This window comes from Brienomyrus brachyistius, chromosome 2 (assembly GCF_023856365.1).
Source record: "Brienomyrus brachyistius isolate T26 chromosome 2, BBRACH_0.4, whole genome shotgun sequence".
NCBI lineage: Eukaryota > Metazoa > Chordata > Actinopteri > Osteoglossiformes > Mormyridae > Brienomyrus > Brienomyrus brachyistius.
Genome location: NC_064534.1, coordinates 46,330,602 through 46,358,412, shown reverse-complemented (window position 1 = coordinate 46,358,412; position 27,811 = coordinate 46,330,602). Strand labels below are relative to the sequence as shown.

The 27,811-nt window shown below is 44.6% G+C and overlaps 1 protein-coding gene across 2 annotated transcripts in view; it reads left to right on the top strand.

Annotated features, from left to right (window-relative positions):
- pi4kab (phosphatidylinositol 4-kinase, catalytic, alpha b) overlaps window positions 1–23,480 on the top strand; it is a 45,864-nt gene extending 22,384 nt beyond the window's left edge. Inside the window, exons 30-55 of one of the 2 annotated variants that reach the window (XM_048996308.1) lie at window positions 4,163–4,255; window positions 4,364–4,523; window positions 4,864–4,991; window positions 5,603–5,761; window positions 7,969–8,120; window positions 8,764–8,871; window positions 9,269–9,396; window positions 10,268–10,426; window positions 10,887–10,966; window positions 11,500–11,699; window positions 12,636–12,726; window positions 15,088–15,255; window positions 15,703–15,756; window positions 17,722–17,842; window positions 18,053–18,182; window positions 19,220–19,290; window positions 19,575–19,647; window positions 19,751–19,821; window positions 19,960–20,066; window positions 20,404–20,508; window positions 20,671–20,796; window positions 21,051–21,171; window positions 21,405–21,564; window positions 21,806–21,895; window positions 22,084–22,167; window positions 22,851–23,480. In XM_048996308.1, coding sequence (XP_048852265.1) covers window positions 4,163–4,255; window positions 4,364–4,523; window positions 4,864–4,991; window positions 5,603–5,761; window positions 7,969–8,120; window positions 8,764–8,871; window positions 9,269–9,396; window positions 10,268–10,426; window positions 10,887–10,966; window positions 11,500–11,699; window positions 12,636–12,726; window positions 15,088–15,255; window positions 15,703–15,756; window positions 17,722–17,842; window positions 18,053–18,182; window positions 19,220–19,290; window positions 19,575–19,647; window positions 19,751–19,821; window positions 19,960–20,066; window positions 20,404–20,508; window positions 20,671–20,796; window positions 21,051–21,171; window positions 21,405–21,564; window positions 21,806–21,895; window positions 22,084–22,167; window positions 22,851–22,902 — 2,991 coding nt within the window. In that variant the 3' untranslated portion in view covers window positions 22,903–23,480. Of the gene's footprint in view, window positions 1–4,162; window positions 4,256–4,363; window positions 4,524–4,860; window positions 4,992–5,602; window positions 5,762–7,968; window positions 8,121–8,763; window positions 8,872–9,268; window positions 9,397–10,267; window positions 10,427–10,886; window positions 10,967–11,499; window positions 11,700–12,635; window positions 12,727–15,087; window positions 15,256–15,702; window positions 15,757–17,721; window positions 17,843–18,052; window positions 18,183–19,219; window positions 19,291–19,574; window positions 19,648–19,750; window positions 19,822–19,959; window positions 20,067–20,403; window positions 20,509–20,670; window positions 20,797–21,050; window positions 21,172–21,404; window positions 21,565–21,805; window positions 21,896–22,083; window positions 22,168–22,850 lie in introns of both variants that reach the window. The other variant, XM_048996299.1, reaches the window with a different exon arrangement.
- Window positions 23,481–27,811: the final 4,331 nt, after the last annotated feature.

Below are 27,811 nucleotides of genomic sequence, written 5' to 3'. Positions count from 1 at the left end.
ACATTGGTAACTGTCTATGGTAACACTGTTGCCCTGCTGTGTCACACTGGTGACGGCATGTACTGGAACATTGTCACATTGGTGACAGCGCGGTACGTACAGAAACACTGTCACCCTCCTGTGTCACATTGGTAACTGTCTATGGTAACACTGTTGCCTTGATGTGTCACTTTGGTGACTGTACGTACAGGAACACAGTCACACTGCTGTGTCTGATTGGTGTGGTGTGTGCAGAAATACTGTCACCCAGCCATGTCACATTGATGATGGCGTTTACAGGAACACTATCACCCTCCAATGTCATACTGAGAGTGTAGAGTCATTCCATGTTTCCCTTTGTACAGTTGAAGAGGATGGTTATGATTTAGAGTTCTGCTGTAGATTAAAATGGGCATGAACTGCTCCGGCTGACACTTTGATCAGGGCCCTGAGCAGCCACAGCGCCAAAGCATTCCGCTTGCTGTGAGCCTGCTGTGCTCACGGTGAATTCTGTGATGCTGATTGAAAGTCTTATTTGGCCTGTTGTATTGAGTGAATGATGCAGGCCATTTTAGAAGATGGATGTTTCTGGAAGGCTGAGGGCGTTCACGGGAGCGCCGCTGTGGCAGGAGCCTGAATATCTGATTTCACTGGGCTGATGTCTCAGTGGCTCAGTTATTTACAACATAAACATTCATTGAAAATCTCAGCATGGGGAGGGTATGGCTGTGTGGGTTAGGCCTCGGTGCCTGTGATCAGAAGGTCACCGGTCTCTTAACCCTCAGCGCTGGGGGTGTATGCAGGCTGACCCTGCGCTGTGACTCCAAAGCATGCTCTCTCACCCGCATCGATGTCGGTGTGTCTCATGAAGAGCAAGGTGGGATGTGTGAAGTCCACTCAGAGGGATACCTCCCCCAGAAATAGAAAATAATATCCTGTAGTATCCCAAAACCCAGTAGCAAATCCCAGTGCAACCCTGCTTGGAGATAAATAAAATACTATCGCAGTATAATCTACGCAGTTTTTGAAACTGGATTTGTAGTTTGCACATTGAGTGGTACTATAATACTGTATTTACCATTGATCATGTTGAAATGAATGCAGTGACCTTTTAATGCCAGCAGTGGTCTTCTGTAGATGCTTTTGTACATCACAGCACATTAATTAATCATATTAGTTATAATGCTGACATCCTGCAATCCCATGCAGAGTAACGTTACCAGATGGACAGTCACATCTTTTCATTTAAATTCCTGATTCTCTTCACTTGGATTACCTTTCATATCAGAATTAAAATCGGTATCTCTTCTCCATGTGCCACTGTTATCACACTGGTACTGTATAATCAATTTTATATATTGATAATGTCTGAGGTAGATATTCCATAGATGTTTTTGGTACTTCTTGGTGAGCAAATGGTCACTAAATATTCCTTTTCAAATATTGCCTTATTATAAACTTTCTTTTTTGTGTGATTGGTGATTTGATTGTTTCTTTTGTGTAACATAATGTAGAAGAGTAGAGTTGGTTGTTGAGAAAGCAAGATATTCTTTAAAAATTAAAGATCCTTTCTCCAGCCCGTTTGCCTCTAAGTCACTGTAAAGTGACCCGTTATCTGTCGTCTCCTGGATGTTGATTCACAGTTGGGTAAGTACTGAAAACTCACAGGGCTGTCAGAATGATTTCCTGCAGTGTGTTGATGGTTTCCTTTTGATGGTAGATGGCTGAAGCTATTGGACAGCAGATTAAGGTAAGCGAATAGAATTAGATGATGAATAGATACAGAAAATGCTCTTCCAGATCCCTTTAAGTGAAATCATATCCTTACTAATGGTGGTAGCAGTGTTGGCAATGATGCCAATTATCCCAGACTAACAAGGAAACAAAATCAGTTTTGAATCATTACTGAAATAACAATAGTGAAATTCGTGCAACTTTTGGGTTGTGCATAGCCTGTGAAAAGACTGCATGGCTATAGTGAAGAATATTAAATATCAGATATTTGAGTTCCTGTGTTAACAGAATTATTAGTTGTGAGTTAAATCGTAATAGATTTTTCCAGAAAATGGTGTCGTGGTTTATGTCTGAGGAAGGACCTTTTTACTTGCGCTCTCTGACTTTGGAACCAGGGGGTGGCGTAGAGCAGGCCTGGGCCATAGGGACCAAAAGCTGTATCTCGTATGTCTCGGTACTTTCTGTGAGGGGGGGGGGGGCACATGTTCAGTTGTAAGTCGGTTATTAAAGCAAAGTATGCACAAAGTGAAATGGAAATATGGATTTTACTTCCTTGTTTGCAAATATACATCTACAGCTATTCAGTATAGACAGAAGTCTGTACTAGAAGTCTCAAAGACAAAAATACATTTTGCCTGTATCAGTGTTGTAGTGTTTGGTGAAATAAAACAGCTACGACATAAAAACGTTTCACTGCCCGATGTCCACCAACAGACTTTCTTTTTCCCTCAGTTTAAGAAATTGTTCTCAAAACATAAGGTGAATGTTTAGGAACAACAAAACTGTCTAAATCTAAAATCTATTTGGCAAATGGCTCTAAAATCTGAAGCCGGACAACCATTGAAAGTGCACTTTGTAACAGGACAGATACTCAATTTATCATATCAGCCTTCAGTAAAATAAAACAAATCGCAAATTCTGATATTTTTATCCTCTGAGCCGTCTGTCAATTTTTATCAACAAAATGAACAATGTAGCGATATTTCCTTGTCGTGAGACCCCCGTGAGATGCGAATGGAATGGTTTTTTATTTTTTTTTTATTTTTGCAGTGAATTCTTTTCTTTGCTCTTTGCTCCTGCCTGAGTATCAAAATCTCCATTAACCCAATCAGAGAAATAATAAGAACTAATTTTAATGGTATTGTCCTACATCTCGTATTTCGCTACACCGCGGAAAGTTGATATATACAGGGTTGGATTATGTTTTTTTTTTCTTCTTTTTTTCTGCATATCGGATAGTAATGGCTGTCGGTCTGTCAGCTTCCGGGTGTCTCACGCCACGTGTGCCTCTCTGTGTTGGATTGTGTCTCTGCGTGTCTGCATGCCATGTGTGGTTATTGCTCTGACCGTTGCATCCTGTTTTATGTCCCATAACCCCCCCCCCCCCCACCTCACATTGTTCCCGTGCTCCTGTTGCCTCCATGCTGCGCCTCTCTCCCCTTCGCTCCCCCCCATGGTAGGCCGCCCTCCCTCAGGTTGGTCTACTGCGGCGCCCCCCACTGGTCTCTTAAGTGCATGCATCCATCTGCCTCTGGCCTCTCTGGAGACCTGTCCTGGTATTGCCAGTGTCTGTCAGGGTTCTGGATACACATCACTGTCACAGGTCATCAGTCACTGTCACTCCCACACGTGTCATGGCGAGGGATGGGGAGCTGGAAGTGGGAGACCTTTAACACGTCACATCATGTCACCAGCACTCAGATATGGAGTCTTGAGTCGCAAAACACAGTGCTGGATGTTATGCTGCTTAACTGTAAGGTAGCTTAAGGTTGTATTTAAAGGAAAATTCCACCTGTAAATGAGTTTATTTCCTCTAGAGGGTGCTCTGTACAGCATATTCGCACAGCATTCAGAGTCGGAGAGCTGTTTCGTTCTTCCTTCGCTTCACTGTTGTTCCTGATCTAAGGATCAAACATGCAGTTTGTTTTGGGTGTAACATTTTGTTAAAATAGGGTGATTCTCTGGATGCCTTCACTGCTGTTTCCCTTGAGTGCGTGAAAAGCAGACGAGCAGCCTGTTCCACTGTAAACCGCGACAGTGCACTGAGCAGTGTACAGCCAGACTGCCTGCGGTCTGCTGAGAATCACCCCAAGGAAACAATGTCAGTGTCTGTCTTGTTATTTATGGAATAAACATGCCTGCTGGAGATTGTTTCTCTTTTTTAACATAGGTAGGTACAAGTGTGGCATAGTTTCAGAGGTGGAATTATCCTTTAATCAGTGTGGACTTGTCACTGCCTCAAATAAGCACAAATTTCTGAAGCTGTTACTATGCTGTTTTGGTAAGAGTATTTTGCAATGGATTTTCTTTACCTTCTGCTTGGTAAATCAAGTTGTGAGGCTTGCAGAGTCATGGCAGGCGTGTGGTGTGTTGTGAGTTGAGCCTCCTGACTCGTGGGCTGGCTGCAGGTCCTGACTCTGCCGGAATGACCCTGGTGCTTGCTTTTCAGACCACGCAGCTGACAGAGAGGCCTGCCTGCGTCAAGAAGGACTACTCCAACTTCATGGCCTCCCTCAACCTGCGCAATCGCTATACTGGCGAGGTATGGAAGCATTTTTTTTGTGTGTGTGTGAATGTATATCTAGATGACTTTGGGTTAGGTCTTGTTCACATGAGATCTGTGCTGAAAGGTTGTGTGTCTGCTTGACAGGTGGCAGGTATGCTGCAATTTTCTGAGGCTACGCAGTGCAGCATTGCTGACCTCAACAAGCTGATGATTGATCAGATGGAGGCGGCGCTGCAAGCTCTGAGGCCCGAGGGCTTTGCTCAGGCCATGTTCAAGCTCACAGCCCTGCTCATCAGCTCCAAAGGCAAGGCGCTAGAAGGCTGGGGCCACAGTGAGCCTGTGCGCCTTTGTCTGTGATCCAGATATAACTTGCCTTGTGGGGACCAAATGTATAGGGATCAGGAAAGGGAAAACTCAATTTTCTAAAACTCTTTGACTGCAATAAAAAAAACTAAAAATGCAAAAACGTTTGTATTTTGTTTGGTTGCTTATGGTTATGGTTAGAGCTGGGTAGGGGTTAAGGTTGTCATAGTTAGCATTAGCATTTTTCCCATACAAATGAATGAGCGCTCCTCACACAGATATATGATTATAGGTGTGCATGCGTGTGCTTAAACACCCTGCCTATATCCCTCATCTAGCAGATTGCGACCCCCAGCTCCTACACCACCTGTGCTGGGCTCCTCTGAAGATGTTCACTGAGCATGGCATGGAGGCCGCCATTGCCTGCTGGGAGTGGCTGCTGGCAGCCAAGAACGGTGTTGAAGTGCCGGTACGTAACCTGTGGCGACATCACCGCATGCAAAATAACACGACACACGATTTGGACACTGAGTGTAGTTGAGGTTATGCTCTGTAGTTTGTAGTAATGTTAGCAATGCTTCCCATCATGATAAAATAGCATTAAAGTCCAAAATTCATCTTTTCAGTTCAAAGAGGACAGAGAGAACAAGGGTTTGTGGCCTTGTTTTGACCTTTAACCCTTGGTGTGTCTTGGGATGTTTTGTTGCACATTGGGTGTTTCTCAATGTGAAGAATGCATTGATCATGCTTGTGGTTTTGGCAATAGAGACCTTGCTGCTTACCTCCAAAGAATGAATTTGGAATGAATCATGGGGTCGGTGTCATTTGGCAGGGATGCAACCTATGTATCCTTGATATTTGGGATGGGGCAAGACCAACATCCAGGGATTTTACTGTCCTCCATACTCCTGTTTTTAGTATTGGAACTGGTCTTCGGCAATGACAGATGATGATGTAATTGGTACACCCATCATAAATGAACCTGGTTAATTGCATTGAGTAGCTCTGCAAAGTATCGAGGGGCTTCGGTCTCGCTAGCCGGCTTAGCACGTGTTGGCTATCATGGTGCTGTCGCTGCAGTTCATGCGCGAGATGGCTGGAGCCTGGCACATGACGGTGGAGCTGAAGATGGGGCTCTTCTCCGAGGCCCGGCTGGAGGCCGACCCCTTGGCCGCGTCCGAGGAGAGCCAGCCCATGCCGTGCCCCCCCGAGGTCATTCCACATTCCATCTGGATCGAGGTGAGTCTCTCCTCACCTCAAGTGTCGATGGAGCTTATCTCCACTCCTCACCTTGTCTTGGCTTCACTTAATGAAGTTCATGCTGCTACCTACTCTGTGCATTAGTGTGCGGTTTTAACAGTTTTAACAAAACTTGGCAAGCTGATCTGGTCATGTGAGTAACTCATTGGGCGAGTCTTGGATCAATATTAAGAGATTTAAGCAAACAAAGTTTACTTTTTTGGGGGGGGGGGGGGCTATGAATTTGACTAGCTATATTTGCCTTAATATAAGCTGCACAGTAGTGGTCCTTATACTGTTTTAATGCTATTGTCCAGCTCTATAGATTGAACAAATAATATGCCATCCTCATTTTAATAACTACTATGTAATAAATGATTAATTATTAAAAATTCAATAACAAAAAACCTATATTTCAAAATTGATCTTTTTTTTCTTTTTTTTTTTTTACTAAAGCTAGAGCATCATGTAATGAACATCTCCAGAAAATTTGGTCTTTGGTTTTTAAGGTGTTGCTGAGATATCTTGACGTAAAGGTAGCATCACATGGTTTCATATCACTAATGGGCCTTTTTAATGGCAGCCAACCTGACATGAAATAGTATAACAAGCACTGGTGTAAGTAATAACATTAATTAAGGTTACAAACATGCTACAATGAAATTTAATGGAAGCTCCAGTAATGTCATTACAGACACCTGTACTTGCTACCTGTACCATTGAAAAGGCCCACATGGCTATTAAATATGGCTAATAAATGCCCTGCATTCATCAGAGGTGAGTGAGGTGTGCAAATCAGTCCGGTGTAAGTCCACACTGAGGGAATCACTCAACAGCAGGCGTCAAAGGTTATGTTGTGGCTGCATATGATGATAATTGGTGGCTAGGATGTGTTGAAGAAACTATGCCCAGCACTGGAGAGCTGAGACTGAGCTTTTTACATCCTCATAGACCATCTCCATCCTATTCATTCCCATGCCATCCTGATAGACTTGTTATCGATCATCAGGATGTGCTTTTAGTAGTTGAACCTGTGACAGCAACAGGGCAGACATACACAATCTCAAGCAAAGTCACAATAGCTACATCAAAGGTTCTGATGGGCTATAAATTGAGAGCATAGCAATTGTTTATGTTCTTACGTTCCCACCTTCCCTTTAAACAGTACTGCTTATATGCAACTTATGCATTATTACACCAATGTTGAAATTCTTTCCTTGCCCTAGTAGCCTATAAGCCTATCTAGTTTATTTTTGTCCCTGAGGGTTGTTGTATGTCACAGGTTCATAAAGTTAAAACTTTTCTCTCTTAAATCTCCCTCAGTATTGATCCAAGACTCACTCAATTTCAGTTTCATGAGTTACTTATGTCGCCAAATCAGCATGCCGAGTTTCGTTGAAATCCGTGACGATGAGGTCCGAAAGAGTGATGATTTGACCTAAAGGAGAAAAAAACTTATTTTTTTTTGCGGTTTTAATGATTTTGCAGTTTTAATGATTATTGATTTTCAAGATTATCTAGTATATGCTTAAAATTCAGTTTACCTCCACTGGTTTTTCATGAGGGCTGCATGTGTTCTCTGAGACAATTATAATCGTTTTCATCTTCACTGTTTAAATCACTCCTGGACGGCTTCGAGGGAAATTTGTTGATCTCCTATTTTGTTTCATAAATACCCAAATATTTATTACAGCAAAATCACATTGCGATATTTGAAGAATTTCCAATACCGTGCTGTCCTAGTATATTATACAAAATACTTTATTTCTTGCTATGCTATCCTGACCTTCTTCCATCCAGATCGCTATTAAAGTTTGTCACTTCATTTGTCCACACACCCATTATTATTTATTTTATTATTTGTCTGTGGTGTAATCGATCACCCAGAAAAAGCCCAATACTAACAAGCTGAAAGGAGCCATATCGCCACCTATAGTAGTGGAGTCAGAAATGCTTCGATTAATGATAAACAAACACTAAATGGATTCCCTTCCCGTGCATGTATACTGGGACAAGGACAGCAGTCTGATTAACAGGCATAGCTGAGCTGTAACCGTGCTTCCACTAAGCTGTACAAATAAATGTACTGAGGGATGAAGCAGGTTGGAGAGAGCAGCCGCCTCTGGGCTCGTCCAGCGCAGAGGGCATCTTTTACTGCAGGTTTAATTGCTGTCCCGTTTGTTGCCCCCCCCCCCCCCATGTGTTAGTTCCTGGTGCAGAGGTTCGAGATTGCAAAGTACTGCAGTGCCGACCAGGTGGAGATTTTCTGTGGGTTGCTTCAGAGATCACTGTCCCTCAGTGTGGGCGGGGCCAAGAGCGCAATGAACCGTCACGTGGCGGCCATCGGACCTCGCTTCAGGTACAGCTAGACCATTCCTGGGGGGGTGGGGGGGTGCCACTACCTTACTGCATTGTCTTTGTGTATTTTCTCATTCAGTTGTGCAGACCTGGTCCTCAGCTGCCCCCATTGTGAGATTATAATGTCTCGAGTCAGACTTATTCCCAGCTATCTCCATGTCATAGTTGGGTATTGGCCAGACTCACTATAACACGGATGGATGGATGGATGGATGGATAGATAGATAATAGGATTACTGGGAAATCTATGCCGTTTCCTGCCTTTATCTTACACCATTTTATACATGTTAGAAATCCAGAATTATTCCTTAAGTAGCTCCAGACTATGTGTTTAATTGCTTTGGGTGGAATAGCACTGAGTGAAAGAACTGCTGGGTGAAGACCATCGATGCCACGTCCCTCCTGACACTGGGGCAGTGCTACACTTTGAGGTGGCTGTCATGTGTCTGGATACAAACCGTGATCCCTTAGTACTTACTGATTAAATGAACGTCCGTATTTGTTGTGTGGTATGTTGTTTAAACACCGGTAGCCCGGCTCTGTTCTCAGCCCTGTAGAGCTTAACGGCAAGGGGTGGGTCACTCTGCGGAAAGTCGACCTGGTCGGGTTTCATTAACCCCTCCCACCCCCCAAATCCCCCCCAGGTTACTGACCCTGGGCCTGGCTCTCCTGCATGCTGACGTGGTCACCAACGCCACCATCCGCAATGTCCTCCGCGAGAAGATCTACTCCACTGCCTTTGACTACTTCAGGTGAGTCGCAGGGCTGGGTGGGCGTCCTGTGAGGCCTGTGTGGCCGTTTGTGATTTTAAATGCTGTTCCCTCTTTGGAGGTTGTGTAAGCATTCCAGTTTAGAGGGACCACCCACACTTATGCATGCAGTCTTTGCAGTGGGTTTGTTATTGCCATGCTTCATACCAGTGGCTTATGTTGGCGATGCTTATGGTGCATGTGTGCTTATATCCAGCAGGTGGCAGCACTATTCTGTCTGAAAAAGGAAATAAAATGTATGGAACACATCCAGCTGTATTTTTGCAGGACAATTTATATTTAAGCATTCTTACATGATCGCTCCCCCCAACTTGCACTAAGCCATTTCTGTAGTTCCCATGGTTACCCTCTGCTTTTCTGCACCTTTCCTGCTCCCCAGTGTGGCAGCTAAGTTCCCCACGCAGGTCGAGAAGCGCCTCCGTGAGGATATCAGCATCATGACCAAGTTCTATGCCAGCATGCTGTCCGACAAGAAGTACCTGACTGCCAACCAGCTGGTGCCCCCCGGTGAGCCCCTGCAGAGCTTCACCCTACAGAGCCCCTTACCCTGCAGTCTCCATGCATCCTGCTGATAACACCAAGTGCCATCAGGCTCTGCACCGTCTCCTCATTTAGCTGTTTACCCCCAGTGTCTGTTCAGATAATCCATGCATCCACAAACCGCTTATCCTGGTCAGAGTCACATGGGGAGGGGGGCTTGAACCTATCCCTGGCAGCACAGGGCTGGGATTCCAGTCCATTGTTGGGTACCCACACACATGCGGAGGTGGGATTCAGACCTATAACACTCGGGTGTGAGGCGACAGTGCTGCCTGCTGAGCCGCCTTGCTACCCCAGTTCTCATAATGTACTTATTAAATGTGGTTTTATGAACTTCACCCTGAGCCTCTGTCATGTTTACTGGAGGTCAGTCACACAGAAAACTGATTTATCTAGAAATTTTTTTCTGATTCTTCATGAATCTTTTCATGCTTATTTATTTATTTTTTTTATTAGATTTTGTCAATTGCTTCCGTAGTCGCAGGCTTAACACGTTACCCTCTGTCTGATTGGTCCGCATTGCAGGACCAGGAGACCTGCAGTGTGTGTATTCCTGGTCTCTTTAACATGCTACCAACTTCACCACTGCTCAGTGTTGTTATTTAAGAAAGCAAATTTATTTTAAAAGTTATTAGAGCTCAGAATATGAATCTGCAGTACATCATACTCCATAAAGAGCTTTATTTGCTGAACTTACTGTGCTGGATTTGTACTATTTACTTACTTGTATCCTCAGTTCCTTCCTATAGGTTAAATCCAAGTTGTTAGATATTAGTGTGAATTGGACTGTGTGTAATGGAAATGCTGAGTTATAAACAGTACTGTGTCTTGTCCACAGATAACCAGGAGCTGTCTGTGAATAGCCTGTCTGTCATGACAGTGACAGACTCCAGGAACAACCTGGACGTGTCCATGGGCCCCAGGCAGCAGAGCACACAGGGTTGGATCAACACGTACCCACTGTCCAGCGGCATGTCCACCATGTCCAAGAAATCCGGTACCTTTCCGCCGGCATCGTTAGCATCACTCTTCAGTGTGTGAGGGAGGCTTTTTCAGCCGTGCCAGATGCCCCGGCATTCACTCAAAGCCCATGATATTCATGCTGTGTGAATGAATGTTCACCTTACACCTCCACCGCAGCCTGGCTGTCACGAATGGTGACGATCCCTGAGACAGGTGTTATTCCTCAGACGTTTTAAAGTTCTCTGATCATGCACTGAATAATGTACCCTAACAATAAACATGTTTATACACTATTACTAAGTATATCAGTCCCTAAAACGAGTTAACAAAGCATTATTCAGTATAGATTTGGCAGGCATGGGGTGATATAGACACGTAGTGGGCCTGTGTGACTCTCACATTAATAGTAATGGACGTACAGAAAGACACTTGGTAGTAGGCGGTACAGGGATATCTAGCTGTGTGCCCTGGCTGACGACTCCTCTGCCCCTCAGGTCTGTCCAAGAAGAGCAACAGAGGTACGCAACTGCACAAGTACTACATGAAGCGGAGGACGCTGCTGCTGGCTCTGCTGGTAGGACCATCAGTCCGCACTGCGATGGGATGACGGGGAGCCGTTCCAGGTGCCGATCTCGCTCTCTCATCCCCCCGGGGGTGCTGCATGTTTAATGCTGCAGTATGTGGTGAGGACGCCTCCAGAATGCTAAAGAGCCCAACGGCCTGTCAGGCGGCTTTGATGGCTGGGTCCTCCTCCATCGCTATGCTGCCGGTCAGACCCCTGGTGGGCAGTCGTGCAAATGGCTTTGAGCTACATGAGTTGGGTCACGCACGGTATCTGCACATGCAATGAGGCAAACCCGGGGTGTGACATCACAGTTACTGCAGGGAGTATCTTGTGATGTCTGTCAGTGTCGTGCATCTGGGGGGGAGGCTTGTGATGAAAGGAAAACTGCCAGTTTCAAACTGGGACAGCGATATTGGCTTGTCAGCTGCATTAATATCCATTAAGCAGAATTCCCATCATGTTACATTTAAAGCAGATAATTAAGACCTAACTACCCAAACCTGATTCATACCCCAGACATCTTCTTTCTACGTTTCCATCAGGCCAGCGAGATCGAGCGACTCACCATCTGGTACAACCCCCTGTCCACCCAAGAGCTAGCCATCTCCACCGAGCAGTCCGTGGAGACTAGCATCACCAACTGGAGGTCTAAGTACATCAACCTGAGTGAGAAGCAGTGGAAGGACAATGTGAACCTGTCCTGGAGCATCTCCCCCTACTTGGCCATGCAGCTGCCTGCCAGGTGTGGGCGCCGCTGAGACCCTGAGTTGTACTTCCTGCAGTGTCTCCATCTTGGCTGACTGCTACATGCAGCTGCTACAGTGGCACACAAAACAGTTCTTTGAATGACAGAAATGTATTTTATGGTAACGCTTTACTTGATGGGTTACAAATATTTGGTAACACTGTTACTAGTGAAGTGCAAATTATGAACATATATAGTCACTACTTTAGATAAATGATGCATCACGATTCATGATGAACAAACATGAAATCAATATTTCACTTGTTATTCATTACTTGTTCCTTCAGTAGTTCACAATGGTTTCCAGAATTAACAGATAGAGTAACAAATATAGTAATTGCTTGAGATAAAAGATGCGTCACGAATGATGAATGAACGTGAGATCAGTATGTTACTTAAACTTAGTTTGAAAAAAAAGGAAAAAAGGAAGAAAAAAAAGAAAAAAAACTTAGTTTGTCTAGGTTAACCTGGTGTGATTCCTGAGTTTACCCAGTTAGAGCTCAGCTTCAGTTCTCAACAGTTCTGCAGGATCTAAGATTGAGCAAAATTAACTTTGTGATGTTTTGAAATGCACAGATGAGGCCCTTTAGTGTGTTAGCTGGAATGACTGTGTTCGCCTTGTCCCAGCACACGGGGGTGCTGCTGAAACAGGTGGTGGAGGAGATCAAGGGCTCGTTAGATGATGTATCACAGTTCATTAATGATGAACGAATATGAGATTAATATGTAACTTAAACTCGGTTTGTTGTTAATACATAAGTATTATCATAATAACACATTATTTGTGCCCTGTCATGTAAAGCGTTAACTATCTTATTAATATTGCTGCAGTGTGTGGTCATGTGTTTTCCACTCTGAATGTTACTGGTTACCAAATCACCTCTTTGCACATGACCACAGTAGTGACATCCTCCTCTGCCTTCCCTTTTGTAGGTTTAAAAACACAGAAGCCATCGTCGCAGAAGTTACCCGTCTGGTGCGCCTGGACCCCGGTGCAGTCAGTGATGTGCCGGAAGCAGTCAAGGTGAGATCCTTTATCAGGACTGAATAAATTGGTATGTTTAGCTTAATCACTGGGTCAGTAATCGCTTAGGTGAAACTACACGTACCCTGCAAGGGCCCCTCAAGTATTTGGATGGTAACACCCTTGAAGTAAATGACTTGGCAGTAGTCTGGGATGTTTTGGTCTCTCAGCAGCTATTTTGCCGTGCTGAGCAGTATTTACCTCTCTAGTCCCCACTGGCGTTCAGTCTTTTGCTCTTACTTCTGCCTGGCTTGTGCTGGCTAATGAGTCCCTGCCTGTCTCCCGTTGATGTCTGAGGGACGTTTGTTTGCTGTTGGCCCAGCTGTTTGTGTCAGTCCGTAAACAACACAGAGGAGCCGCAGCACCTCCCGGTGGAGCTCTCGAGTGGGTCTCATTGCATGCAAGCTCAGTTTGGTCTGATGTCTGGAGGAAAAGGGCTTTGTTCCAGCAATGGAAAATAACTGATGATGACAGAATAAAGCAGGAATATTTAAGTCTACAGGCTGAGTTAAAAAATGATATTAGACGAGCTAAAAGAAATGTCGAAAGGATGATTGCATTGGAAGCTAAGGATGACGTTAAAAGTTTCTTTCAGTATTTTAACTCTAAAAGAGCTCTAAAACCTGAAATTACTAATCTGCAGGATAGTAAGGGTCTTATAATAGTAAACGACATTGATATAGTAAATGAGTTCAATGATAGTTTTGCATGGGTATTCACTGTTGAGGACATTAGTAACTTACCAGTTCTTATTCCTGATCCAGCATCGTCTATAACTAATATATATATATAACTGAAGCTGATGTTTTGCAAAGCCTAGCTAAGCTCAAAATAAATAAATCACAGGGCCCTGATGGCATCTTACCTATAGTGTTAAAAGAGATGAGGGATATTATTTGCCGACCGTTAGCTTTACTGTTTCAAAAATCCTTATCGGAAGGTGTGGTACCTTCTGATTGGAAGCACGCCTTCATAATGCCTATTTTCAAAAAAGGGGATAGAAGTAATTTGTCAAACTATAGGCCAATTAGTCTAACTTGTATAACTGGTAAAGTTATGGAGGCTATAATCAAAGAGAAAATGGTAGATTACCTGGACTCCAATAACATTTTGCGGGATAGCCAGCATGGATTTAGGAGAGGTAGATCCTGTTTAACGAATCTGTTGGAGTTTTTTGAGGAAGCTACTCAGGAAGTTGATGATTAGAAGGCCTATGATGTCATCTACTTAGATTTCCAAAAGGCTTTTGATGTTGTCCCCCACAAGAGGCTCCTACTTAAACTCAAAGCGACAGGTATTTTAGGTACCGTAGCGACCTGGATTGATAACTGGTTAACAGATAGGAAACAGCGAGTAGTTATAAGAGGCACAATGTCACAGTGGGCCTGCGTCCATAGTGAGGTACCGGTAGGGAGCAGAAATATAAAGTACAGGTATTTTATGGGTCCCACTGAAATAAAGGTAGCTGATCATGAAATGTGTGTATGTTGATGCTTCCATGTCCCATTCTCGCCAGTGTGGGGAAGCAATAAAAAAGGCCAATAGGATGTTGGGGTATATCTCCAGGTGTGTGTATAAGTCAAGGGAGGTAATGCTAAGATTATACAATTCCTTGGTGAGACCTCACCTAGAATATTGTGTGCAGGTTTGGTCACCATATCTTAAAAAGGACATTGTGGCCTTAGAAAAGGTGCAGCGTAGGGCCACAAAAATGATTCCTGGTCTTAGAGGAATGTCATACGAGGAACGGTTACTTGAGCTAAATCTGTTCAGTCTCAAGCAAAGGAGACTGAGGGGGGACATGATCCAGGTATATAAGATTCTAACAGGTTTGGATGCTGTTCAACCAAATAGTTACTTCAGCATTAGTTCAAATTTACGAACTTGTGGCCATAGGTGCAAATTAGCGGGAGAACATTTCAAACTGGATTTAAGGAAGCACTTCTTTACACAGCGCGTAGTCAGAGTATGGAATAGTCTTCTTGATAACGTAGTGCAAGCTGAATCCTTGGGTTCCTTTAAATCAGAGCTAGATAAGATTTTAACAACTCTGAGCTATTAGTTAAGTTCTCCCCAAGCGAGCTTAATGGGCCGAATGGCCTCCTCTCGTTTGTATAGTTCTTATGTTCTTATGATGTGCGGTGCGTCAGAACCCTGTCCTCTGGGACTGCTGCAGGTTTCTGCTTCTTGAAGGCCACGTTCACAGTATTGACCATCAGTATTGTTTTGTGCTCTTTAACGGGAGTAGTATGACGAACACTGCCTCAGGTCTTTGATCCTTTGACATTGGTGTCCCAGCTGTGTTATGTCCAGAAACCATGTGTCACCCAGAAACCATGTGTCACCTGTGTCTGTGTGCAGTTCCTGGTAACGTGGCACACCATCGACGCCGACTCTCCTGAACTGAGCCACATCCTGTGCTGGGCACCAGCTGACCCCCCCACCGGGCTCTCCTACTTCTCCAGCATGTACCCCCCACATCCGCTCACGGCACAGTACGGCGTGAAAGTCCTCCGGTCCTTCCCCCCTGTAAGACTCTATCCCTAAGTAACAGCAGTAGCTCTTCTGTTTTTCTTTTGTTTTGATTCTTATTTAACCTCATATTTTTCCTGAATGCTGTATTTGGAGCTAATCTGGTGTTAGATTAATCATAAACACCTTTTCAGTATAAAATACTTGGAAAGATGAGCTTAGTTTCTGCACTTCCTAATCACCCAATTTAGGATTGAACCCTTAGCTTTACGCCCGTAGCCAATGCGCGGCCTTTACGCCCGTAGCCAGTGCGCGGCCTTTACGCCCGTAGCCAGTGCGCGGCCTTTACGCCCGTAGCCAGTGCGCGGCCTTTACGCCCGTAGCCAGTGCGCGGCCTTTACGCCCGTAGCCAGTGCGCGGCCTTTACGCCCGTGGTTTTGTCTTTTTGATAAACATTGCATTTCTTTCCTCTGCTAATGCTTGTATTCTTGTCATTTCTGTCAGGATGCCATTTTATTCTACATACCTCAAATTGTTCAGGCACTTCGATATGATAAGGTAAGACTTTTGTAATGTTTTTTGTAATGTCTTAAAAGTATCACCAAGGCAAATTCACTGTATGGAAATATACTTCACTAATAAGAAGGACTCCTCTCTGATGTCTTTCATTCTCAGAGCCTTTTCTGAGACTTGTGAAACACATTTATTAGTTTTGTGTTTTTTTTTTTTTTTTTTTTTTTTAAATGTCCCATTTTGGTAATTTCTCTAAAGAAAAGGATTTTGAAGCTGTAGAAGGAAAAAAATGCAGTAAAATCAGTAAAATAGCCCCATATTTTAAAACCTTTACTAAGATGCCTAATAACATGTAACTATTTTAGGCTCAGGTAAAAGTTAGTGATTTGAAATGTTTACAAGGACTGTCGCTGTAGATGTGAGAAGAGCCCAGAGATAATGGCGGCACTCCTCAAGTTCCAAGGTACCTTGGATGGGAGGTTTGGGATCATATAGAGCATCCAGTGCTTTAGGTTTATGGTTGAGAATTAAGTTCAGCTCAGTACTGGAACAAATTTGATGCAGGCTGTGAAGAAATTAATAACATTACCTAGGCGGAAGTATTTGGACACCTAACCATTACGCCTGTATGTGCGTATTGATCATCCTTCTCCAAAACTATGGCCAGTGATATGGAGCTGGTCCCCGCTTTGCACTGTAAGCCCCCCACTCTCCTGGGAAGGCTTTCCACTGGATTTTGAGCCCATTCAGCCACATGAGCATTAGGGAGGTTAGGTGAGAAGGCCTGGCGCTGTCGGCATTCCAGTTCATCCCAAAGGGGTTGTATTGGGAGACACTGTATTGTCTTTGTTTGCTGATGAATTATGATTACCCTTCCCTGGAGCTAAGGCCATTATGCCCCTCCCACCGAACATTACAGGTGGCACTCAGGCAGGTTGTGTTCTCCTGGCATCCACCAAACCCAAATTCATCCATCAGATTGGCAGATCCGCACTGCGTATACGGACCCGAGAACGCTTATACTTCTCCACGCACGCGTGACACTCTGGCGTCCGCACTGCGTATACGGACCCAGGAACGCTTCTACTTCACGCATGCGTGACACTCTGGCATCTGCACTGCGTATACGAACCCGAAGACGCTCATATTTCTCCGGTCTAGCTGTGCACTTTGCACGTGTGCACAGCGTACTTGGTATGTCATTCCAATATGGATATCAAGGAGAAAGAGCCTGCACTTGTGCAGTGTGTCCAGAGCGGCTCGTACACTGTCCGTGTGGACACAAATTTAGAGTGCAGCACACATTCATCTGCAGTGGCGCACAATGACATAAAACAGGTCAGAAAAAGTCCACGTGAACACGAGCGGAGGAGTGTGAACCAGCCTTTACTCATCATTTCAGAGGAGGAGTTTCGGCTGCTTCCCAGTCCAATGCTGATGTGCTGTATACCTGTCGGCCTTGTGTGTCCTCAGGCAGCTTGAAACTCTGTTGCTGGTGTCTGCTAAGTGTCTTCCTGTCAGCTAAGTTAAGGCTGTTTACACGCTACATGCTTTGGCACTCTGTGCTCTCACTCCGCCAGCTTGCCCGGCCTGCCTCTTCATGGCCGAGCTGTGGATGTTCCCGGATACTTCCACTTCACAATAAGAGAACTAACAGTTGCCGGGGGCAGGTCTAATGGGGCAGAAAATTTGACAATGATTTAATTTCAGTGGTGGCATCCTTTGATGGTGCCACATTCAGAGTGACTGCTCTTCCGTATGACCTTTTCTATTGCCAGTGTCTGTCTATGGGGATTGCAGGGTTGTGTGCTTGATGTTATGCATCTGTTACCAATGTGGGTGGCTGAAACAGCTGAGCTCAATAATTGGAAGGGGTGTCCACATACTTTTGGTTAGGTAGTTTGTGTTGTTATGTTATACTTAGCAGCAGTCCAGGCCTTGAGCCCAACTCAGAAACATACAGTGTTTGCCCACAGTCCACTGATCCTTTTTACCTGTGACCTTCTCCAGATGGGATATGTGCGGGAGTATATTTTGTGGGCTGCTCAGAAGTCCCAACTCCTGGCCCACCAGTTCATCTGGAATATGAAGACCAACATCTACATTGATGAGGAAGGCCACCAGAAAGACCGTACGTCTGGGTCAACCTGCTGTGGTTCCTGCTGGGTTCACCCAGTTAGAACTCAGCTTTACTTCTCAAAAGTTCTGCACCAGGCCAAGTGACTGCCCCATATAGCAATTAGAATCTGAGACTGAGCAAAATGAACTTTGTATGGTTTTGAAATGCAAGGATGAAGCCCTTTAGGTGTTAGCTGGAATGAGTGTGTTCTCCTTGTCCCAGCCGACATAGGGGAGCTGCTGGAGCAGATGGTGGAGGAGATCACCGGCTCTTTATCAGGACCAGCCAAGGACTTCTACCAGCGCGAGTTTGATTTCTTCAACAAGATCACCAACGTCTCGGCCATCATCAAGTGCGCAGAATGATTGTGAAAACCCCCTTTCTGGTGCTTTCCGTGCTGGGCCCCCGTGTTCTGCCCAGTCTGGCACATTGGTGTCATCAACCAAATAGTCTGTCTACTTTAACCTACTCAGTGTTTCAGGTGTTTAGACACCTCCTACACAGCAGCTGTGATTCTCTGTATGACTGTCTGAGGTGTGAAGTGGCCCCGAGGTGTCAAATGAAGTTTCTAGAATATTCCAGCCAGAAAGATGGGATCATTGCTGTTAAATATGTTAGAAATTAGCGGGCTAAGGCGAAAATAAGAAAGTCTCCCTACTAGGACCTGTATTGCTGTTTTTAAGTTCTGTGTATTATTTGCTGATCTGCCAGGATTCATTCATTTCTGCCAGCAGCATGTCTCAGTATTTGGTTTGTATGAGCTCTGCAGTAGCAGTACGAGCGGTAATGATAGAAATACAAATAGAGATTTTGTTCATAATGAGTTCCTCTGCTTACCCGGGGTCACCAGCATGACGTGACAGGTGGCTCCCGCCTCCTCGTCCATGCTGCCATGATGTAACATCTGCCAATGGTGGCATTAGGTGTCAGGGGGCCATGAGGGGGGCAGTTAAATCATCAAGCACTGTCATGACAGGGCCCGTTAGCGTAACGAAAGACATGGCTGAGCATTAACCTCAACGTCACCTCGCCCCCGATCATGGGCCGCTGGGTGTAATTAGTGGTCCGCTTGCCTCATTAGACTGGTAATTATGGATGGTTATGGGCATTAGGATGGAAAAGTACCCATAAGACCCTAGAGATGGTTATACCTCTCACAAAACACCGGTGGCCATTTTGGCCCAGTGAAAGGTGTCGTGGGTAATTTTATATATTTCTCCGTTGTGCATCTACAATGCCCCATATTGTTCGCTTGAATAACACCCAGAAGCACAAGACTTCTTTGGAGTTTTTGGCCCTCTGTGTTTGCCGTCTCATTTATGTATGCTGTGACCCTTCAGACTCTTTCACACCTAGTACTGTGTAACTTGGTTGTGCTTCTCTCTATAGGCCTGTCCCTAAAGGTGATGAAAGGAAAAGGGCCTGTTTGAAAGCTCTGTCTGATATCAAAGTACAACCTGGTGAGTCTACTAAGTAATACAAACATATCCTCTGGCTTATAACTATATGCTTATATGCTGCTTTGAACAAGGACCCATGTTCAGCCTCTGGATGTGTAATCGGCCCGATTATCATGATCTGTTTGATTAATTCTTTGAACATTTGCAATAGACGTTCACCGAAGTACTGTACCTGTCTGCTGATTATAATGCTGCTACCTGAAACCTTAGGATTGGTACCATTTGGCCTTTCTGGGCTGTTAAGATGTTTCATTGCACATGAATGACGTACTTTGTGCTTCCAGGCTGTTACTTACCCAGTAACCCAGAGGCCATTGTGCTGGACATTGATTATAAGTCTGGAACTCCGATGCAGAGGTACTGCTTTATTTAAGTGCCATGGATAAAACAGAATGTTAAACTTGTGTATGGGAAAGCGGTTTCATTCCTGTAACTGCGCAATGCTTTGTATGTTTTCCAGTGCTGCTAAAGCTCCTTATCTGGCTAAGTTCAAAGTCAAACGCTGTGGTGTGAGTGAGCTGGAGAAGGAAGGTGGGTGGATTTGGCTGGAGTAAGGAAAAGCCATTTTCCTGCCTGGGTGAAGTGATTTGCAGATTCTGTCAACAAGGATGGCAGGACCTGTGGCCTGCGAGGTGCCACTTCGGCTCTCTGACCACGTCTCACCCACAGGCTTGCGATGTCGCTCCAACTCCCTGGACGAAGAGGACGGCTCAGATGGAGCTCGCAGGGTCTGCTGGCAGGCGGCCATCTTTAAAGTTGGGGACGACTGCAGGCAGGTGTGTGGGCAGCTCTCAAGCATTTCATATACAAATATGAAGCGTTATCTTTAAATGCCATAGGGCTCCACCCCTAAACACATGTGGTTACCCTTAAATGCCTGTTACCAATAAAATCAGATGGAACCCCAGCAACTTAAATACGACCCCTGTATTTACTTATTAATCAGTGTGCATGTGTTAAAGCCCATGTATTTGGCTCTGACTGTTATTAAGTTTACTTTAAAGGTCTGACCCATGACCAGGGTAGGTTAAGGGGATTGCTTTGCAAAGGCCACATAAGGCTGAGGTGAGCGACTCCACCTGCATGCTGAGCTGCTGTGTTCCCTCCACCCAGGACATGCTGGCTCTGCAGATCATTGGCCTGTTCAAGAACATCTTCCAGCTGGTGGGCCTGGACCTATTTGTGTTCCCTTACCGGGTGGTGGCCACCGCGCCTGGGGTAAGAGGCCCATAGCCGGCTTCCTGTCTGTAAGAATGCTCAGTCACTGGGCCCAGCTGAACCCTCACACATACCCAGACCCTCAGTGTCCATCAACCGCTACCGGCTGTGTTTGTGTGATCCCTCATGCCACATGTGAAAGATTGTTCTCCCTGTTCTTAGTGTGGCGTCATCGAGTGCATTCCGGACTGCAAGTCCCGTGACCAATTGGGCCGTCAGACAGACTTTGGGATGTACGACTACTTCCGAAATCAGTACGGAGACGAGTCCACGTTGGCTTTCCAGAAGGTAACCCTGGAGAAGGCAGCTGGAGATGGTCTTCATTTATGTGGCGGCAGAAAATGGTAGATAGACAAATGGTCAGGTGTAGACTGGGTCTGTAACACTACCGCCAGAAAAGGTCTGAAGTTAAGGCAGTTGTGAAGGTGTGATTCTCTGCAGTAGAACTTGCTGTGGTTGTTTTGATGGTGGATTAACTTCTCATGCTCAGTTCTTGAGCCTCTGCATGCTGCCTGCTGGTTGATGACTTCTTTCCTTATCAGGCTCGGTACAACTTCATCCGCAGCATGGCAGCCTACAGTCTGCTGCTGTTCCTGCTGCAGATCAAGGATCGACACAACGGCAACATCATGCTGGACAGCAAGGGCCACCTCATTCACATTGGTCAGTCGGGCTCCTGCGGCGCCCCGCCCAGCTGCAGCATGTCAGATGTGTGACGTAATAACGACCAGAAACTGACTCACAGACTCTCTGCTAGCTGCTTCACACTAAGGAGGTGTTTTTTTTAAAGAACAAGCAGCCTAATCAGGTTGTCCTTATCTGTCTCCATGCCAGCTGTTAACCTTTTAACCACTTTAGTGGGCATCGTCCTGAGGGCATCTGCGCGTTTCTTTCAGACTTTGGCTTCATGTTTGAGAGCTCTCCTGGTGGAAACCTGGGCTGGGAGCCAGACATCAAGCTTACTGACGAGATGGTGATGATCATGGGGGGAAAGATGGAGGCCACGCCCTTCAAGTGGTTCATGGAGATGTGTGTGCGGGGATACTTGGCTGTCAGGTGAGGTGCATCTCCACTTCTTATGTTCATTTATTAGCAGAAGCTTATAGGTCTTGTTCAAGGCCCAGTGGTGATTCGATTACTTTCCCAGCCATGGGATTTCAGCCCATATGATGTGGGCACAGACCCTACTACTTTGATATTATATCCAGTTGGTCCATTAGGGAAATTTTGCAAATGTACCACCTCTTCTTGCCTTCCTTGCGCTATTGATTTGTCATGGTTCTCTATTGGCATACAGACCGTACATGGACGCTGTCGTCTCCTTGGTGACACTGATGCTGGACACAGGATTGCCGTGTTTTCGAGGACAGACAATTAAGCTACTGAAGTAAGTGATGTGCGTCTTTATGGTGATGTCATCCAGTGTCCAGGACTTCCTCCCTCCAGTGAACCTGCCAGGGAAGTGGATTGGTTTTAGCATGAATCAGAGGAGCATCTGTCAGCTTCTCTGTGGTCTCTGGCAGGCCTGACATGTTAAAAACCACCTAAAATCCCATGGCGCTCATGCATTTGCAGGCAGAGGTTCAACCCCAATATGAGTGAGAAGGAGGCAGCCACCTTCATCATCAAGGTGATCCAGAGCTGTTTCCTCAGCAGCAGGTCAGTGGCTCCACGCTCTCCCCTCATCTGCATTCTTCTGCATTTCTGCAGCCTTACCACAGTGCGCAGTGCTCCCCTGCATGCTTATGTGGATGCGACACAAGCCTCACAGCTGTTATGTTACTGACAACTGACATGTAAACATCTGCGTGCCTGTTTCACATGGCCGGTTACGGTGTTATTGGTCTACCATACAGAAACTGTGTGGAGTGTTTTTCTGGTAAATTTGTGGTGCAACGTTATTTCTGCGGCATTCAAACATTCAAGCATAGGTTCGTCTCTGTCACTCTGTTTCCACTTCCCCAATGGTTGCATTTATGCCGACGCACAAACACACAGCAGTGGCTGAAGGGTAATTGGCTAGGCTCAGGATGGATATATGCATCCCCTCTCCCGAATATTTCTGCTCCTGATTCACTATGGAGTTACGACATGGAGAGTTAGGCTGGTACAATCGATCACATCCAACGTGATGCTGTCCCGATGTTACTGCTGGAAACCCTTCATACCTGAAGCATGTAATTTATGATCAATTGCTAAAATCATTTCCTGTGATTGTAACTTAATTGTTTATAATTAGTTAATATATTATTGCCCACTGCTCAGTCCAGATAGTGCTGTAATTAAACATAGACACTGTGTTGCTGGATGAATAATTGATGTTTGTTTTGTTTCACTTTCAGGAGTAAAACATATGACATGATCCAGTACTACCAGAACCAGATACCATACTGAGTGCTGCCTGCTGGTGCCTGTATTCCCCGCCCACTTTTTACTGAGTGCTCCTGTTACTCTTTGCACTAGCCGTTATGTGCATTTTATGACGCTAAATTGTTTACGCTGGTTTGCATGTCTTGTGACGATGCATTTCTGAAGATGACTTGCCGACGTTTTTTGTCAGTGTGTGCATTCTGCAATGTTAATTTATGTATACAATTTAAATTTTAAACTAGTTTGTCTCGTGACCTTAACTGTGGAACCTTTTCTATGACAACTGATGTACTGCACTGCACTGCACTGTACTGTACTGTACTGTTGTATTAATCTTGAAACAAGTGGAAGTCCTACTATTTTTTAACCACCATTGACTAACTTCAGGTGATCCTGTGTAAAAAATAATAATAATAATAATAATAAATAATAATCATAATGCTTTGTTCTCTGTATGCTTGTGTGCAGTGGCATTATGTAAAAGATTGAAAAAATAAATTTCCTAGTTTTCTATTTTCCTTTGTTTTGGGGGAAGGTATAGTAACATATATTAAATATGATGTATGTGCATTAAATAAAATGTGTAAAAAAATTTAAAAACATGCACTGCTTACACTTAATTCCTTTTTAACATGTCATTTTGGTGTAAGTGTTGGTTCCTGCCTGCGCCCATTGTTCCCAGAATAGGCTCCGATCCCCCCCGTGACCCAGTTTGTGATTAAGCGGTTTCAGAAAATGGATGGATGGATGGGTTTTGGTGTAAAATCTACGATATGGAATCTTTGCAGCTCTCCATTAACCGCATTACTAAGATATGGTACTAAGAATGTTGCTGCGAAATTGATTATCGTGTTGGCATCATAATCCTACAGCACTGTTCAGGCGAGCTGCTGTTACAGCATACGACCAGCAGGTGGCAGTTTGACATTTAAAAATAATTTACAAACGCTTACGGGTAAGACCAGTTCGCACTTAATGTTTCTGACATCGATCAATAAATGACGATTTTGAACATGTTTAAATCCCATTAAAACCTTAATATTTTACTGTAGCAATAAATTCCACGTAGTGGTACTTTTTTTAAAATAGTTACATTGTGACTCCGTAGTTGTTAAACAGCAACAGCAAGATTAAAATTGATAGTTTCCCGGGTGGTTGCATAACCTCTTCACTCTCGAAAGGACTGTAGTTCCCAGTTCTCTCTTCAGTCTGGCAGCTGATGCATTTGAAATATTATCAAGCTTCTTATTTGCATATAAAGCCTGGAGTTATGGGAAACAATCTATCAGTCATTAATGTGCAAAACTTTCCAATGAAAAGTGCAAATTAGTACAATGAAGTTAAACTAGTTTGCATTTCCTATTATTACAAAGCTGCTACCTGTTTTTTATGCAAATCCTGATTTGTTTATGTACAAAGTGTAGTAAACATTAATTGCAGTAGGTAACCTGTAGTTCATATAAATGTAAAAGGTCAGTAGGTTATGCAGTTTGGTATTTTGATGGGATTAAACACCTTTGGGGATTTATGAATTTACAGTCTGTACGGTTCACTCAATCTCTGAAAGTATTCCAGCTCCTTCACCCAAAACCACCTGAAATGCTTTACTATCCTGTTACTTATTCTGGTGGTACATTGCCTTATGCTAATATAAATCACTAAAGAATATCTTCGGACCCTGCAAAAAGGTGTCTGCATTTCTATGGTTGCTTACAGGAATTTTAAGGCAAAGATGGCAAAAATGAACTGCAATCGTTTGATGATGCCTGGCTGCCGTCGTCGTCCTATCAGCATGGTCATTCATGGACATGTGGCAAGATGCTCTGAGAAAATTCAAATAGCATCACAATGTTTTCCTGATTTCCCACAAACGTTTGAGTTTAAATTTTGAAATACTACAAATAGTTTTATATCTTAATGAAAATTTCCACATGCTATGCTCCAGATGAATCGAAAAACGTGTAACTTGTGTTTTAGTGGGTTTAGGCTAGCGATGTTTGCAAAGATTCTGTATATTTCAGATATACAGATAGGGTGCATGTCCCATCATTATACTTACCAAGTGTTTGGCTTTTTGCAGCTGCTTAAGTTTATTGTTTAAAAGTAGCAGAATAGAGAATTTCCTGGGACTAGAACCTTCAACCTTCTGTTCACGTCAGCTTCCTAAATCACCGTGTTGATCAGTTGCCTGGTTTTATTTTGTCCTCAGCATTTTCTTCATACATCTTTAATATAACTAAAAGGAGTGTTAGTATACTCTGGTTTCCCCCCACAGTCCAAAAACATGCTGAGGCTAATTGGACTTGCTAAATTGCCCATAGGTGTGTATGTGTGAGTGAATGGTGTGTGAGCGTGCCCTGCGATGGGCTGCCCCCCCATCCTGGGTTGTTCCCTGCCTCGTGCCCATTGCTTCCGGGATAGGCTCCGGACCCCCTGCGACCCAGTAGGATAAGCGGTTTGGAAAATGGATGGATGGATGGAGTGTTAGTATATTTAGCTATATGTGACAGGGTCACTTTTATTTATGCACAGCATTTTTCTTTATTATTGTGCTGTGTGTAAAGCTGTCTCTAAGCCCTTGTGTAGACACTGCTTCGTTTCACTGCATGACAGAGCAGAGGAGTAGTAGGAATGGATGTCATACCTACATCTCCATATTTAACTTGTGTTTATAAACTGTTCGGCTTTAATTGCACATATTTATTCCCTTTGTTGAGTGCAAGCGCATCAAAGAGCTTGAGTTAAGTTGTATGTGTGTAAATAACCATAGCTGTGCCTTTGTACAGAACGATGCATTTTAGATGCCACTGTTTGTCCATCACTGAAGCAGGCCATGCTTAGTGACAGATGCTTTGCCCATATGAATCAGACATTTTGTTTTTGATAATTAAGACCCCCTTTAATTCCCCCCTCATTTGGCAAGTGCTCATTTTGCAGGCATGAGAAGCCAAATTGCTGCACTTAAAAGAAAAGCATCTTCTAATCAGATTAAACCTAATTAGGCTTTTTGTTGCATGCAAAGGGCCACACGCAGGCAACCTGGAGCAGGCTGGTAATCTGTGACTTGTTTACCAAACAGCAGTGTCATAGTTATGGATGATTCAGGAACTGAAACATGTTTATAAGTTTATACTTCGAGGCAGATGATCCCTGACGGTTTCATGACTCGTCCTTTGATGTATTTTTAGACTCTAAGCAGCGCCTTGTCTTCAGCTGGGTATTTGTTCGTATTTCTTTTTTTCCTAATGTTGCTTCATTTCCCCTCCTCCTCTTCTCCCCAACCTCCTTGCTTATGGAGCCTAGCTCACCAGTCTCCGCCCCCTCCCCCCCCCTGCATTTAATTATGGCTTGCCCGGCCTCTGTTTTGAGAGGGGGGGGGGGGGGAGCTCACTTGATATGCACTGCCTGGGCCTCTGTTGCAGCCCGCCGATGAATAATTCACCAGTGACTTCAGAGGGGGCAGGAGGGCTCAGAGCACGAGAGAGAGCTGCAGGCCTGCAGATCCTCCCCGGGCAAAAGCAGCATCCCAGAAAGGCTGGCCGGCTAGGCCTCGCAGGAGAGGGGGCTCAGCCAGCACCCTGCTCCCCCATACTGCCCCATCCCCCTGGGCCCCCACACTGTGATTGACACTGGAAGTGCGCCCCAAGACTCCAGGGCCGACGTCCACCTGGTCCACATTCCTCGCACAAAGGCCCTTCCGGCTACCAGGGCCAAGCTGCCGCTCTGGCTAATTCAATGTGTATTTTTAAGAAGCAGCGACCTTGATTATTTATGGTTGCATTTCAAAGCTACAATGTTTAGTTAATATTTCATAGCTACAGCAGCACAGGGATGCTTTTTGATGTATATTTGATCGGGCGGTACACATGTAGTGTGTGCTTGTTCACCCCCCGCTGCAGATTCTGCCCAGCCGTGGGAGCCGTTTCCCCACTGACTCTGTGGGATGGATCCTTCCCAATCAAGTCGAAGCCTTTTATTTGGTCTCTGCACTAATACTCGCCACTTTTTCGGTTAGATTTCCAGGATTCCTTTGTTAAAGTGCATAAGTGAGTTTGTATATTAAAAGTAAGCATAAGCTACAAAGATGAAACTCGAAATGAGCTCCTTCTTATTAAAATAGCTTGTTTCCCTGGCATGGATTAAATATATCAATAGTGGTGACTTTGAATTTAAAAATGCGTGTTGTTATATTAGAGAAGGTTTAAAATTATAGCCTACGGTTGATTGCCCGAAATCTATTTGTCTCTGTGCTTCATTTTAACCATACCACAGTCTGAAATGCATATACCTGTACATGTCACTAGTCAAAGACATTAATTGCTATTAATTGTTAATTACAAATGACTGTAATCATTAACTGAAAACTCCCTGAGACACAATTAAGGTCATACAAGGCTGGCAATTAAGCTAGCATGAATGGTCCTATCCAGGACTATTTACTGTTGTATGTTGTCTACAGATTAACTGAGTATATTAGTGAATTATCCACATGTCACTGATTCCAGGAGCCATTGCGGAAACACAAACGCTTTTGTGGAGATCAGCGGTGGCCTCGTCGGGCACTCAGCTGGACGGCCGAGGACCTGCCAACGTGCGGCGTGCTGTGATGAATTCTCTACTGAAGAGCCTCCATTATGAAACAGGGCTGCAGTGTGTGGACGGTGCCGACAGTCAAGCTCATTGAGAACCAGAGGTCCTCTACAGCCGCTCCGGGGAGTTAATGGGCGGCTCACACAGGGGACATAGGAGGAAGCCCATGCTCTCCACAAAGTCCACCAGCACTTTGTTTAATGCTTTTAACACTGCCACCTGCCAATTATCAACCACACTTTCTCCCTAAAATGAACGATACCTGCAAATTTAGCCATAAACTCCTAGGTCACACATTGCAGAGCTCTTTCTGTAAAGTGTCACAAGCAGCAGATAGCCAACA